The sequence below is a fragment of the Onychostoma macrolepis genome, chromosome 06 (assembly GCF_012432095.1).
Source record: "Onychostoma macrolepis isolate SWU-2019 chromosome 06, ASM1243209v1, whole genome shotgun sequence".
Lineage (NCBI taxonomy): Eukaryota > Metazoa > Chordata > Actinopteri > Cypriniformes > Cyprinidae > Onychostoma > Onychostoma macrolepis.
In genome coordinates, this window is record NC_081160.1 from 31,918,741 (window position 1) to 31,935,629 (window position 16,889).

Sequence of the window (16,889 nt, forward strand, 5' to 3'; positions counted from 1 at the left end):
AATCATCAAAGTAAACAACTTAAATTTAATAAAATATACTACAGTATTTTTACAGTTCATCAGTTATGCTGTAGCATTCATTAACAAAGTGTTGTGAATACTATACAGTATAATACACTTTACTATAGTATGGTTCCAAAAAAATTGTAGTATTTTTTCATGATCTTTAAGTGTTTGTATTAAATCACCTGCTTGAGACCATTTCACAAAAAATGAAACCTTCTTGAAGAAATGCTGTGGTTTGAATGCAAAGCATTGAGGTAGATGCAAAACAAATGCAAGCCCGGGCGACAATGTGGTAAAACCTGTAAAGTGCGGTTAAAATAAGGGGAAGACATAGTCTTGAAGTGTGCAAAACTCATGCAAACATGACCTGCTGCGATAAAAGATTGACTGTGGAGAGGAGTTACTGAGACAACATTTCCCGTTTTTAAATTGAGGAGGCTGTTCTCAACACTCATGTCTGTTTGATGAACAGACACTCGAACTTTGACCTGACTGGAGCTTTGTGTTTACTTCCCATTAAGAATTAATGCTTCAAATCAGATGTCCACTTTAGCAAGAAACACTAATAACTTCACATTACACCCAGTGAAATTTCATCATAATTCTACACAGATTCTACACATAATTCTGACAATTGCCCCTAAAAAAGGGTAAAATAATCAGCAGTTTCCCATTGGTTTGCCAAAGCGGTCGGATGTGATTTTTTTTTTTTGAGGAAATGATTTTTACAGAAAGTTGTACATGAACAAGGTCATGCTCCGAGAGAATCTCAGAAAACAGGCGTATCACCTTGCTTTGCATCTGAGCAAGAGTATTTATTATTATTATTATATTTATCAGTATTTAATATTTATTTAAACTCTAGTAATGTTCACTCATATTCTGTTACCATATACTCTATAAACATACGAGTAATTACTACAATAAAGCAGCTCCGTATGATATTTACACAAGTATGTAGTTCACTCTGCATGTACTTAAATAACAGTAAATAGCAATAAATAAAACTATTTGCTAACACTTTACTTTAGCGTGTGCTTGTTACACATTATATGTACTTACTATTATAACATTATGCATAATTACACGCAAGTAGCCCCAAGACAAACCCTAACCAGTACATGTACATGCAAGAATATGTAGTTAATTGATATTACTTAGTCTTTAAATGTATAATTAAAGTGTAACAGAGACATGCATCTTCACTGTGCAAAACACTGTTGGAGCTTCATTCATTTTTTGTTTCTCTCTCTCTGCATTATCTTTAAGGTCGTGTGATAAAGGAGTTTCCCCCCGGACACTGATTCATTGTTTCATGTGGGCTGTAAAGAGGGTGTCTTTGATATGGTGGGCTCTCAAACACCTCTGACCGCCCTTCAGACGTCGGGCTGATCTCTAACAGAAGCTTCGCATCACCTCGCTCTGCCATGACTAACGCATGGACAAACAGAAGTACAGGTTGTAAAAGTCGAAGAGGTTTATTTGAAGGGTTTATGTTGGGGAAAGTTTGGAGGGAGGATGATGATAAAATGATAAAGAGGCTGATGTTATGCTGAAGTTTTGCTTCGTATACATCAGGCACGGCTTCACTTTCTTTTGTACCTGCAAAGACACATAAAAGACTTGAGATGAGACACAGCAGGCAAAAATTACGCTTTCACTCATTTAGTAGACAGTTTTATCCAAAGTGAGTTACAAATGAGGACAATGGAAGCAATCTATGACAACTCAGCCTTTTTTCTTTTTTTTAAGAAAACAAGCAGTTAGTAAATGAATAGAGTGCAAGTCTAAAAGGGGCAAGTATTTTATTATTTTTTTAAGAATAGAATTAGAATAGAGAGTGCTAGAGTTAGAGGGTCAAAAAAGATGTGTTAAGATTATTTTATACAAAACCATCAAGACATTGTTAAAACGTGCCTAAAATATACATTTTCTTTCTTACTTTAATTGCAAACATGTTTAAAATAGCTTCAGAGAATATAAATTTCACAAGACGACAAATATGCAAACTGTTTTTATAAAATATTTGTATATTTTCATAAAGTATTTAAAGGGGTGGTTTACTGCGATTTCACTTTTTCATTTTAAATAGTGTGTAATGTTGCTGTTGGTGCATGAACAGTATCTGCAAAGTTGCTGCGCTGAAAGTTCAAAGTAAGCGGAGATATCGTCTTTTAAAAATCAGGAAGTTTAATGCCTACAAAAACGACTCCTATGGGACTACAACGAGATACTTCCCGGGTTGCATACGTAAAAAACCCATCAAACCCCTCCCTCTGGAACATGCAAAAAAGGGGGCAAGGCCATGTTCTGCGGCTTTGTCGAAGAGGAAGAGTTATAGTGGAGAGTTGTAGCCATGCCGTCGAAACGGTGTTATTTTCACCCAGCTGTCAGGTCTTCTGTGTTCGGGCTTCCTACGGACGCTGTAGTTAAATCAACAATGGTTAAAATTTATGTTTGATTATGTTCCTGACAATTACAATCTCTGTGCCGTGCATTTTACGGAAGACAGCTTCCAGAATCTACACGAGTTCAATGCCGGATTCACACAGAAACTATTACTAAAACATGGAGCAGTTCCAACTTTAAAACAGAGGCAGCAGTTGTAGAGCCACAACCTGTAAGTAAGATTTCATAATTTTAAATGTATTTGCATGTATAATTTCAGACGCAATGTTTTAGTTTTATCAAGGACGTAAACAAATGCCAACGCTGTTTGGTTATAGTAGCCAGTTAGTTCGATGCTATTTTGTGTGTATAAGACAAACGTGTACAAACTTAAAAAATTGATATGTAATCACAACAGCAAACTTCCATTCAGAAACGTTTGTAAGAGCCGTGCTTGCGGAAGTTCTGCTTGACTCTCTTCATTACCGCTTTCTGGGTCTGATTCTGGCTCAAACTGATACGGCAATATTGACACCATTATTTACATTTGACCGCAGCACATGCGACTGTCGCCCGTGAAGGGAATGGGCGTGACGTTTCCGGACAATGTGCAGTACGCAGTTTAGCCAATCACAACACACCGGCCCAACTAACCAATCTGAGCCCATCGCCTGTTTCTGAGGGAGTGGTTTCAGAGAATCAGGAAGTCAACCGGTCGTTCAAATGACAGAGGAGAAAGCGGCTTACAATAAAGGTGAAATATATGAAAAATAAGGCGTTTTTTAACAAACGAAACATGAAGACATGTTATATTGCACCCCATAAACACAATCAAGCAAAGAAAAAAAGCAGGAAACCACCCCTTTAAAATACCCTTTTCCTTATCACACTCTGTGAATGTAGACTTGGGAAAAAAAAAAAATTCTCTATGCAGTAATTTACCTAGTCTATATTAAATACTATATTATTAAATGATATCAATATGTAGCAAGTACAATAAAATGCAAACATAAAATAAATACATTTCACACCCTTGTTAATCTTTTGTAATTACAATAACTTGCATGATGCAATCAATTGTATGATTCAATAATTTGTTGCTTTATGTTATCCATTACATTTAATTTCAAGGTGTGTATTTTATTTCGTATTTCATCATTTACTTTCATATATCCAAGTAATTTAAATCCCTCCACAATTCATTCCACAAGCAATGCATTATATAAAAAAATTAAAAATTAAAGTTGACATAATCAGTGTGTTACCATTGACAATGAAAGTCTGACAATACTAAAATATATTTTTGTTGCATGCATATTTAATGACCGAGTCTAATGGGAATGTGTTTTAGGGAGTTGATTGTAATAAATCTTACCTGGCGTTTGACTTGAAGCGTCCTCCTTTCTTGTTTTGAATGCCGAGTCTCTTCCTGTCCTCGAAGGACGGCCTAAACAGAGAAATCACTGTTAGACTCGGAGACACACACAAAGCCTTGAACTCTTCAGTATCACATGTAGCAGCACACACCCGGCTCTGTACTGCTTCAGAGTTTTCTTGCTGGTGTTCGTGAGCTCCTTATCAAACACAGACTTCTTTTTGCCGCCCTTGTCTTTGGAAACTGGAAGAAGAAAGTTTAAACAGTCAGAATTTGAACATCAAATCGATTCAAACTAGGGATGCATTGAATGTTTGGCAACTGAACCAAGCATTTAAAAGTGTCAGAGAGGGACGCAAGAATCATTACAAACACGAAGCACCGACAGCGAGAGACTGCTTAGAGCTGCATCTCATGTCTCCGATGAGAAGAGGAAGAGAAAGAGGAAGAGGTGGCTGTTGCTGGTTACTGTATGGTGATTGAAATCGCAAAATGTCCTCAAATGACTAGTAAATAAACTGCAGAATGTTATGCTTTCTAATACACGCATGAATTATATTCAAACAGGGTTCAAAGTCCAAAGCGCAAGGAAAATCTGCGCTGACACATTTTTAAAATAAAATAAGGAAAGTAAGACAATAATAATGATAGTAATTACGACAGCTCTATTAATACATTTATTATAACATTCACAAAGTGTTCAAATTGGGATCTGTAATATATTCTAATGTTTTAAAAGAATTCTCTTCTGCTCAGCAAGGCTGCATTTATTTGTACAGTAAAAATACATGCCTGATTTAAGAAGGGGGTCTCAATTGGCCAAAAATAATATTTTAATAGCTTATTAATTTTAAGTTAAATTGTGCTGGTTTGGTGTATATTTTTAAATTGTTGTTTTGTAATTGATTTTTTTCTTCGAAAAGCTAGACAAAAAAGTAAAAGGAACATTTTGGCTATTTAATTTATGCAATGGTGAAAAAAAAAAAAAAATGCGAAAAGACGCGTTCGGCCATGAATTTTCATTTCGGTGCATTCCTAATTCAAACATGTTTACAAATGCTCAGCCCATGCTGGAGGTTCAGGTGTTTATTTGCTGACCTTTCTTCACAGGTTCTTCTTCAGGAATGGCTCTGGCTCGCTTCTGCTTGCGATCACGTTTGGCGACTCGTTCGGCGTACATCTGAGACTTCAGCACCTCGAACTGAGCTCTCTCCTCCGCCTGGGGCACACACACACACACACACACACACACACACACACACACACACGTTAAACATTCAAATACAAACAAGGACATCTGATGCAGCATACGGTGCTGAACCTCTTTGATGATTTAACCTCAGATGGCACAGAGTTGTACAAAGGCAGGTCATAAAAGCATAAAGCAAAAAAGACAGTTTGATGAAATAATCTCACCGTTATCTCTTTCTTTTTGCCCTGTTTCAGGAACTGTGCACGTTTTTTCTTCCCTCTCAGAGCCAAATCAAAATCCTGCAGCGCTTTTGTCACTTTGATAAAGAAAAGGAAAATAAACGTGCACGATGAGATGATAAATGCAGACACACACACACACACACAAGCAATTATTGAAATATTAAGAAAAAGTAATCCACATCTGAGGTAGAAATGTGGTTATGACAAGTGGACAACATTTTCTTGTTGCTGTGTTGACTATCGCTCTTTTTTGATATAAAATGAATACTTTTACTCATCAAGGACGTATTACGTTGATCAAAAGTAACAGTAAAGTCATGTATAATGTAACAAAAGATTTCTATTTCAAATAAATGCTGTTCTTTCGAACTTTCTATTCATCTGTGAATCCTGAAAAACAAAATGCATCAGTTTCCACAAAAAAAACTGGGCAGCACAGTTGTTTTCAACATTCATAATAATCAGAAATATTTCTTGAGCAGCAAATCAGCGCATATATATATATATACACACACATATACACAAACACACTCACATAGAAAACGGTTCTTTTAATTTGAAATAATTTTTCACAATTTTACTGTATGTTTGATCAAATAAATGTGGCCTTAATGAGCAGAAGAGACCGCTTTCAAAAACATTTCAAAATCTTACTGAATCCACACAGTGTTTCTCTTTCATGAAAAAGACCACAAATTCAACTCACTGCGCTCTTTCTTTCTCTCTTCGTGCGTTTGGAACCACGTCCTGGGCGCCTGTTTCTCGTCTGCACCCTGTGTTAACCTCTTCTGAGCTGAACTGATCTAAACACACACACATACAGTTTACCACAGGAGCCAAAGTGTGTTTAATCATACAAGTGAATACTTGAAACAAACAGACCTGCGCCTCTGAATGAGCCATTTCCTTTTCCTCCTTCTCCAAGCGTAACACCGCATACACGTCCTTCTCCAGCTTCTCAATCAGATCCCGAAACTTCAGGATGACATCTGAGAGACGCCCAGAAACACACACGTTAATAACAGAGTCATCTTTGATACAAAACAGCATCAGAACAATACATTTACATGAGGGTGCTCCAGAAGTTTAGTGATAATGGATAAGCAATTTTTTTTTAATCTTTTAGATATACAGGAATTCTGCAGGTTTTATGGAGATAAATGTAAGCTTTTTGTAAGGAACACACTACGTTGCATTTGCAAAACCTCCGCTTTTTAAATCTTTTTACAAAAAATGAGTTTAAAAGCTTTGCTCTCAACCATTAGAATATGGAAATGACTTTTAATGTACTTTCTGATCACTCTACAAAAAAAAGCGATGCTTTTCTTTGAGAATTCTTTTCTTTTTTTACATTACATTTAGTCATTTTGCAGACGCTTTTATCCAAAGCGACTTTTTCCAGTGCAAATGTCTAAAGACTCTTAAATCTGGTTATATTTACTAGAGAAGCAAAATGGCATAAATGAAGAAGTCTTGTTCTATAAGAAATTAAGTTTTCATTCCCAATTCCCATTCTCAATTTTCTTCAAGGAACTGTATCTTGATTTAAGATTGTTTAGATATTTGTATGGGGAAACATTCAACGCCATTATTTTATGAATTTAAGATTCACAGCTCTGATTTAAGACCTTTGTAATGTCTTAATTTGTGGAAGGACTAATTAAGATGTGTCAAGACCCGCAGACACTGTGGATTTTGACTCATGTGTAAAGAATCATTCAGAAAGATTTATGAATAGATTCATCAGAAATAACCAACTCAAGAGAGAGATCTGGTCATAAATTTGAACACAATTGTGAGTTTAACTCAACACAAGACGAAGCATCTTTACCTTGAGGAATGACTCGAGCTTTGACGGGTGTTTTGGCTTTTTTAACGATCTCTTTCAGCATCTTCCTCTCAGTCTCACCCACGAGAGACACGGATCGGCCCACTTTCCCCGCACGAGCCGTTCGGCCCACTCTGTGCACGTAATGCTTCGCGGTGTTGGGCATGGTGAAGTTTATCACCTGCAGACACGCATGCATTCAGACACGGTTCTCTGTGGTTTCACTAACACGGATATTAGTTGCAAACTCATGAGAACTCACAGTTTTGACTCCATCTATATCCAGACCTCTGGCAGCCACATCTGTAGCCACTAAAATATCAATCTGCTCGTCCTTGAAACGCCTGAGACACAAGGACATCTTTCATGCAGCAGTTGATTAAAGTCAAATATTTGTGTTTTATCATTGCATGAAACTCACTTCAGACTCTCCAATCTCTGCGTCTGCGACAGGTTTCCGTGAAGCTCGCCGACCTTTAACCCCATTAAGCCCAGCAGGATGTGCATGCGGTGAGCCTGCTTCTTCGTCTGAGTGAAGAGCATCACGTGATCCTGAAACGTTCTGGTCAGGAGCGCTGCGGACAATAACTGGATTTAATACACACCTTTCAGAATCAAACTAAATCCAAGACTATGACTATGATGTTTCAATCCCTAGTGAGCTGCCTAACTAGATGGCATTTTTAGACAACATAAGTTAACTCTGATGACTCTTTAAAACAGTATGCAGCAAAATAGTTTGTTTTTGTTCATGCAACGCGATCAGTATTGCTATCGTTCATCAAGATTGAATGCATTAAAAAAAAAAAAATTGTCAGTAACTGTAAAAGCTAAATTAGTACTAAAATGACTAAAACTAAAATTAAAACTGAAGAGAAAAATAAAAACAAATTGATTAAAGTAAAAAATTAATTTCAAAATGAAGTTGAAATTAAAACATGACTATATCCTAAAATAACACTGACTGCAATTAACAAATAATTTCCTTCAAAAATTGTGGACAGTTTTAAAGGAAACATACATTATACATTTTTTATTTCTATGTTTGATTGCGCAATTTTTCATATTATTGAACTATTTACATTCATGTGTGATTATGCATATTTTGTCCTAAGAGGAACATACTAACACTAAACTCTACTGGAGTCATTGTGAGTGTTAGTCGAGTTCGTGTAGTTTACATTAAGGAGTTACTATCAGTGAAAAGTACTAGAAATCAGTCACTTATAAAGATGCAGCTCAGTCGCAACACCCTAAGTAGACAGCAGACCCACAAGGCCACTCATTAGGGCACCTTACCTGCAACAATAGCCTCTCGGTCTCCTTCTTTATTGGGTCTGATCCTCACAAACTCTTGTCTGAGATACGGCGCCACGTCTGTATTACTGTTCACAAAGATCCTCACCGGCTGCTTCAGCGACACAGACGCCAGATCCTTCACCTGAAGGGAAATATTAAGAAACGCACCAATGTAGATCTGTTGTACTAACAGTTAGAGCCAAAAATAACATTATATATGGCATACAACCCATATGATGGCTAATATAATGTTTTGTCTATAAGCTACATTGTGCAAATTGTAAAAATAAACCCTGATTTCATCTCTCTCTAATACTGACCTAATCAAAGTGATGAAATGATTAAAAAGACACTAGAACTGCCTGATATTGATATGATCACTGGTGCAAGTGATTGGAACAGAAAGATTTTTGTGGGAAAACAAGATGATCTCAATTGTTTTTTGTCAGTAGAGAATCAAAACATAAATTATATAATTTTATTTATTTTATGTATTTATGCATTTTAATTTTGTAAATAATTTATGTATTATTAATGTAAAAAATTATGTATTTAATATGCATTTTATTTACTTTGATATAGTTATTCATTGATTTGATTTATATCTATCTAACTATCCATCCATCCAATATTTACACTGATAGCTATTTGAGGGAAAATATATTTATGGATGATATTTATGGGATGAATCTCATCTGTTTTTTCAGTAAAGAAATTAAATTATAAACTGTGGTATTATGCTATTTATTTAGTTTTATTTTCATGCATTCATTTATTCCTTTGTTTTATGTATTTATTTTAAATATTTAAATTTCTATATTAATTTAATTGGATGGATGGATGGATGGATAGATAGATAGATTACTCTTATTACTTGTACAATAACCTGATTTCTCAACACTGGATACATAAAGCATGCATAAACACAGACTGAATTGAAGTGGAATTAAGTGGAGTAACGCTGTGAAGCTGCATCACCTCCTCGCTCATGGTGGCTGAGAACAGCATGGTCTGCCTCTGATAGGAGCACATCCTGATGATCTCCTTCATCTGCTCCTCGAAGTACTCGTCCAACATCCTGAGCCAAAGACACACATCTAAACAACCAGCCAAACACTGAGGAAGTCTGAGCCGTAGCTCTAGAAGTCTGGCTCTCACCGGTCGGCCTCGTCCAGGATGAGGATCTCGATCTGACTGAGCTCAAACGACGGTGTGTTGTGGAGATGGTCGATCAAGCGTCCCGGTGTGGCGATCAAGACGTCCGGCCCCGCTCTCAGCGCCGCCTCCTGAGACTTCAGGTCCAGCCCACCTGACAGACACGTCACAAATGTCTCACAATACTTCCCACCTTCGTTTCTAACAGTATATCTACTGCTTCGTTATATTTCAAAACCTACAAGTGTGTTATTTTAACATGTTAAAGAGAGAATTAAAGCAACAGGGCCACTTTTAATTTGTGCTGTTACTTTTAACTATAATTTTTTTTTTAAACAAATAAAGCTGAAATAAAATAACTTAATTATTAGATTCAAAACTTGAAATAAATGCTGTCTTGACAAATAAATGAAATTAAATAAATATAAGTTGAAGTGCTAAAATTACTAAACCAAAAACTGAAATGAAGATGAAATAAAACAGAAATATGTATAAAAAAATAATAAAACAAAATTAGCAGATAGAATTGCTAAAACCTAAAAAAAAAAAAGAAATAAAATAATCTAAGTACTAAAATTACTATTATTAAAAGTACTAACATTTTTAAGTTTAGTTTAAAGTACTAAAATTATTTTAAAAAATCAATTTAATAAAATTTAAATACAAAAAAAAAAAATGACTAAAGCACAATTACTAATACTTTAAAACTAAAACATTTAAAATTGTTTAAAAATAAATTAAGCTAACAAAATATTAAATGAAAAACGTAATTAGAAAGATCACTTGACAACTAAAGAGAGAGAAAAAAAATAAAATAAATAATAATAATAATAATGTTTAGGATGAAGTACTAAAATTACTAAAACAAAAACAAATAAATTTGAAAAATATTTAAAAAATACATAAATTAAAATGACAAAAGCACAATTTTATATAAAATTGTTGCATAATATTTTTTAAATTAATTCAAAATATGAATACGTACTATAGTGAATAAATAATACTGTAATACGAGTGTTCTTACCCACGGCCAGGCACGTGCTGATGCTGGTGAACTGGGCCAGCAGGCGGGCGACGCTGTGCACCTGGATGCCCAGCTCTCTGGTCGGCACCAGAACCAGCACACGCGTCACCTGCGTCTCCCTCGGCTTGTAGATCAGACGCTCCAGGACCGGCAACATAAAGGCCGCCGTCTTTCCTGAGACACACACAGAGAGGCATCGAAACGTGTCACATTCATCCTCACTCGTTAACAGAAAAAGTCATATTCATTCTTTCTGGTCAAATCAAACAGACAGAAGTCTCACCAGTGCCAGTGGCGGCACATGCACAGATGTCTTTTCCCAGCAGCCCCACAGGGACGCAGGCTTTCTGAATAGGAGTGGGCTGCTTAAAGCCCATAGTAGTGATGGCCTGAACAAACACGAGGAAAACACTTCAGAAACGCTGTGCATCCTCGTCTCAAGACCCACATTACATCATATGGCACAATGTTCAATGCACACAGTTTTATTTGGATGCAAATGATGTTTCTCAGCTAATAACAGACCATTAAAACATTAAAAATGTGATGCAAAAGAGCTCACTTATTCACATGCACATTTTTATCTCAAAAAATTCTCCAGGTCATTATCATTCAAGCCTTTGTACAAGTAATTCTACAGTAATTCAGTAATGTCAAAAATGTCAGTCATGACTGAGAACCAAAAGACAATGAGAACTAACATTGGTGCATATACATTAAAACTACATTATATGAAATTATTACAATTTGTTCATCAATATTTTGTAATGTTTGCTCATCAAGGCTGCATTAACTTGTTAAAGTAAAAACAGTAAAATTGTGACATTATTACAATTTAAAATAGCTGTTTTCTGTGTGAATATATTGTAATTGCTGTGAATTTTCAGCATCATTACTGCAGTCTTCAGTGTCACATGATCTTCAGAAATCATTCTAATATTCTGATTTGCTGCTCAAGAGACATTTCTGATTATCATCAATGTTGAAAACAGCTGTGCTTTAATGAATAGAAAGTTCAAAAGAACAGCATTTATTTGAAACTGGCATCTTTTGTAACATTATAAATAATAAAAGTTTAATAAAAATACTTAAAAGTATTAATTTATTGTTTTAAATAAAAAATAAATAAATACCTGATCCAAACTTTTGAAAATAAATAAATAAAGTACATAAGTGAAAAAGTAATTTAAGAGCAAAAAAATAAACAAGTAATAGTAGTAGTAGTATATTTTATTTAATGCCATGTCAGCATCTTAGGCTATTTTCATGGCAAAAACAAAAAATAAATACATAAAAAAAAATAAACAATACAAAGAACATAACAGGCTGAAAAACATCAAATGCATGTGACGTCAGACTCACCTTCAGTAAAGGTCTGGACAGATTCATATCCTGGAAGGTGAGGTTCTCGTCATACTGAGAGGCGTCTTCAAAAAACGCTTCAGGCTGGAAGAGAGAGCAGGAGTCAAACCTCCTGAACATCACAAACACACAGAAATATAACAGACAGCAGCAGCTCAAGACAACGATCCATACTCACAGTTTCTGCCGTTTTCCTCTTGCCTTTCTTCTGTTTTTCTCTCAAAGTGTCTGTAAGAAAAGAAAGAGGATGAAATATCAAATCTGTTCATAGAGAACAATAATAAAGAGTGCTTTGATTGACTGTCGACACACACCTGCTTTTTTGAGCACCTCTTCATCACCTGATGAGAACTCATCTTCATCCACCTCTTCATCATCATCATCATCATCTCCACCTGATTCTTCATCATCATCTTCTTCTTTATCATCCTCTTCACCATCATTGTCGTTTTCTGGTTTAGAGGCTGAAGCTTCTGTTTTCTTGCTTTCTTTTTGAGTTTTTTCCTGCAAACACATACAAATAAGTCAGAAACATTTTAAATCTATTTTTATTTGCCACATACACACAACCACACACATAAAATAAAAATGAACATATGAATAAAATGGAATAAAAATATCTGGTGGTCAAAACTTTGGAGCATTTTTGAAAGATTTTTAATGTTTTGAATGAAGTCTGTTCTTCTCACCAAAGCTGCAATTATTTGACCAAAAATACAGTAAAAATTGTGAAATATTTTTACAATTAAAAATAACAGTTTTCTATGTGAATATATTGTAAAATGAAATTGATTTCTGTGATCAAAGCTGAATTTTCAGCATCATTACTCCAGTCTTCAGAAATCATTCAAGAGACATAAAAAAACTAGCTGAGGCTGCAATCACTTGATCAAAAATACAGTAAACAGTAATATTATTACAATGTTTTCCATTTGAATGCTGCACACATCGTCATACCTCAATTTTGCGCTTTTTCCGCACTTTCTCGATCTTTTCGTCCAAAGTAGTGGGCGGTTTCTGGAAATCCGTAAAGAGGGAAGATGATTACTCAACATGACTAACGTGATCAACAGCCCTGAGCAGTGACGTGAGAATCCCACTCACCCTCTTCTTGAGCTGCGCCATCACGTCTGCCATGACCCAGTCCTCGCTGTACAGTCCATCCCGCTCGCCGAACTCAAAATCTGTGCTGAAGTCCCCAGCGCTGCGGCCCTTCAGAGCGCGCTTCTGCTTACTCAACACGATGGGCTGCTCCTGAAGATACACACCACCATCAGCTCACTATACCACCCTTACCATGGTGCACTGACGGTATCAGACAGTAATACTATGGGACTGCCTTTGTGCAATACACCATTCTTGACAAAACCAGTCTTAAGTGTCAATTTTTCAAAAGATTTTCCGAAGGATGAATAAATAAGCTTTCCATTGATGTATGGTTTGTTAGGATCGGACGATATTTGGCTGAGATATAACTATTTGAAAATCTGGAATCTGAGGGTGCAAAAAAATCTAAATATTGAGAAAATCGCCTTTAAAGTTGTTCAAATGAAGTTCTTAGCAATGCATATTACTAATCAAAAATGAAGTTTTGATACATTTACAAAATATCTTCATGGAACATGATCTTTACTTAATATCCTAATGATTTTTGGCATAAAAGAAAAATTGATCATTTTGACCCATACAATGTATTTTTGTCTATTGCTACAAATACACCCCAGCGACTTAAGACTGGTTTTGTGCTCCAGGGTCACATATACCATGGTACTCCAAGGCACTTATACTATAGTATTACAAATGTACAGTCCAAATTCTACAATGTGCTAAAAAATAAATAAAAAAACATGGTCCAAAAACACAGTATTACCATCAAGCATGTACAAAAAAATACCAAAAAACTCTCAAAACACAGGACTGACATGGTATACAAAACATGAAATTACCACAGTATGAGGTTCAAAACACAGTATTACTATGGTATATCAGAAAGTAACATCATATTATTATGACACACATTAAAAAAAATCCATAGTATGACTCTCAAAACAGTATTACTATGATATACCACTAGATAAAATATTTTTACTACGATTTCGATGCACATAAAAACTTGTCATTACCACAGTATGAGGCTCAAAACACAGTATTACTATGGTATTATCAACAGATAACACATAGTATCACTATGATGATGCACATCAAAAAACATGGTATTAACGTAGTATGAGACTCAAAACACAGTACTGCCACGGTACGTAGTATTTCCATGATGTACATCAAAAAACGCGGTTTTACCATAGAATATAGCTCAAAACAGAGCACTATCATGGTAATTTACACTTCGAAACATAGTATTACCACGGTACACATTCTCAAACAACATAATAGCACCACAATACAAGCCAAAAGAAAAACATGGTGCCACTATGATAGTTTCTCAGTGTGTCTGAAGAGTAAAGTGAACTTACGGCTTCATCGTCAGAAGCGGAGTCCGGATCCTCAGGAACTTCTTGATTATCATCGATAGTTCTGATCAGATCCAGATCTGAAAACATCTTTGTGCTGCACTCACTAAATAAACTTATTAAAACATGTGATACTATATATACATATATATAGTGTATATCTTTACAGATAAATCTAACTACATAAGGCAGACTTGATTTTGTAGTTTAATAAATCATAAACATATAATCGTGTGTTTGACACACGAACGGCGTTCAATGCTCGTTTACACACGTGCGTCGCTGAAGCAGCGGATCTGCGTCATTCTCTCACGGCTCTTGATCAGCGGCTGCGGCGGACTCATGAGCGCGCGCTGACACCTAGCGGCGCGGAGGACGAGTTAAGACTGCAGATGACTGCATACAGTGAGGAAAATAAGTATTTGAACACCTGTCTATCAGCTAGAATTCTGACCCTCAAAGACCTGTTAGGCTGCCTTTAAAATGTCCACCTCCACTCCATTTATTATCCTAAATTAGATGCACCTGTTTGAGGTCGTTAGCTGCATAAAGACACCTGTCCACCCCATACAATCAGTAAGAATCCAACTACTAACATGGCCAAGACCAAAGAGCTGTCCAAAGACACTAGAGACAAAATTGTACACCTCCACAAGGCTGGAAAGGGCTACGGGAAATTGCCAAGCAGCTTGGTGAAAAAGGTCCACTGTTGGAGCAATCATTAGAAAATGGAAGAAGCTAAACATGACTGTCAATCTCCCTCGGACTGGGGCTCCATGCAAGATCTCACCGTGGGGTCTCAATGATCCTAAGAAAGGTGAGAAATCAGCCCAGAACTACACGGGAGGAGCTGGTCAATGACCTGAAAAGAGCTGGGACCACCGCTTCCAAGGTTACTGTTGGTAATACACTAAGACGTCATGGTTTGAAATCATGCATGGCACGGAAGGTTCCCCTGCTTAAACCAGCACATGTCCAGGCCCGACTTAAGTTTGCCAATGACCATTTGGATGATCCAGAGGAGTCATGGGAGAAAGTCATGTGGTCAGATGAGACCAAAATATAACTTTTGGTCATAATTCCACTAAACGTGTTTGGAGGAAGAAGAATGATGAGTACCATCCCAAGAACACCATCCCTACTGTGAAGCATGGGGTGGTAGCATCATGCTTTGGGGTGTTTTTCTGCACATGGGACAGGGCGACTGCACTGTATTAAGGAGAGGATGACCGGGGCCATGTATTGCGAGATTTTGGGGAACAACCTCCTTCCCTCAGTTAGAGCATTGAAGATGGGTCGAGGCTGGGTCTTCCAACATGACAATGACCCGAAGCACACAGCCAGGATAACCAAGGAGTGGCTCTGTAAGAAGCATATCAAGGTTCTGGCGTGGCCTAGCCAGTCTCAGACCTAAACCCAATAGAGAATCTTTGGAGGAGCTCAAACTCCGTGTTTCTCAGCGACAGGCCAGAAACCTGACTGATCTAGAGAAGATCTGTGTGGAGGAGTGGGCCAAAATCCCTCCTGCAGTGTGTGCAAACCTGGTGAAAAACTACAGGAAACGTTTGACCTCTGTAATTGCAAACAAAGGCTACTGTACCAAATATTAACATTGATTTTCTCAGGTGTTCAAATACTTATTTGCAGCTGTATCATACAAATAAATAGCTAAAAAATCTTTTTTTTTTTAGATTATGTCTCTCAAAGTGGACATGCACCTACGATGACAATTTCAGACCCCTCCATGATTTCTAAGTGGGAGAACTTGCAAAATAGCAGGGTGTTCAAATACTTATTTTCCTCACTGTATGTACAATAAACGGTCTCTGAACACAAAATTATTATTTTTTTTAAGTTGTTCAAACATTTTGATAGGGTTTGGAGTCCCAGGCTTTATTTTACAACCTGGCAGAAAGATATATAAATGAATAATTTTAAAACATAATAAAATCAAACTAATAACTTAAATGACAATTATAATTGTAAAAAGTGTGCCATTTGTCAGTGTAAACACACATATGATCAATAAATGAACATTTTAACACATTAAGTGGCTGAATTTTAACGTGAAGGCAATAAAGTGTACTAATGAATGAGCTTCTACAACACGTGATAAACTAGTACTTTAATGCTGAACGCCTCTGAAATGTGTAAAACAGATTATCTGCTTGAATGTGGTTTTATTTCTCCACTTTATGAACACCGAGACCTTCAACGACAAGGTGGGTCTCTAAAATGAACTATGCATCATTCAAATGTGTCATTGCATCACTAAACATTTACTTTGATAAAAATTTTTTAAATAAAAATAGTGATAAATTATGAATATTAAAAATAAGGAATTCAAATTAAATAATCAAGAAAAATAAAGTTTAAAAAAGTAACAAAAAACAACTAGATTCATTAAAATACAATCAATTAAGTTAAAAAAACACTACATTTAAAAGAGTTACAAGAAGCTGAATGCATAAATTATACTTCTCAGAATTTAGACAATTTAAAAGAACGTTTAAGTTTGAGAAGTGCATTGTAGAAACACTGAAATATTCA

General features: G+C 36.0%; 1 protein-coding gene across 1 annotated transcript; it reads right to left on the minus strand.

Moving 5' to 3' along the window:
* Window positions 1-5: 5 nt before the first annotated feature.
* Window positions 6-14,779, minus strand: ddx27 (DEAD (Asp-Glu-Ala-Asp) box polypeptide 27). The gene is made up of 21 exons (XM_058780273.1): window positions 14,343-14,779; window positions 12,976-13,125; window positions 12,829-12,888; window positions 12,186-12,375; window positions 12,050-12,099; window positions 11,872-11,955; window positions 10,793-10,898; window positions 10,510-10,683; window positions 9,489-9,639; window positions 9,309-9,408; window positions 8,331-8,472; window positions 7,453-7,606; window positions 7,294-7,375; window positions 7,035-7,212; window positions 6,086-6,192; window positions 5,910-6,006; window positions 5,186-5,277; window positions 4,868-4,988; window positions 3,922-4,012; window positions 3,770-3,841; window positions 6-1,608 (listed from the first exon to the last, which is right to left on the minus strand). Exons 1-21 carry the CDS (start codon window positions 14,427-14,429, stop codon window positions 1,593-1,595), a joined length of 2,304 nt encoding a protein of 767 aa, XP_058636256.1. The 5' UTR covers window positions 14,430-14,779; the 3' UTR covers window positions 6-1,592.
* Between the last annotated feature and the right edge of the window lie 2,110 nt (window positions 14,780-16,889).

Coding starts and splice junctions, on each gene's coding strand:
- ddx27 (XM_058780273.1), bottom strand. CDS start 14,429: ATGTTTTCAGATCTGGATCTGATCAGAACTATCGATGATAATCAAGAA. Junction 6,193..7,034: donor AGCTCGAGTCATTCCTCAAG/GTAAAGATGCTT, acceptor GGCGTCTCTCAG/ATGTCATCCTGAAGTTTCGG. Junction 6,007..6,085: donor TGGCTCATTCAGAGGCGCAG/GTCTGTTTGTTT, acceptor GTGTGTGTTTAG/ATCAGTTCAGCTCAGAAGAG.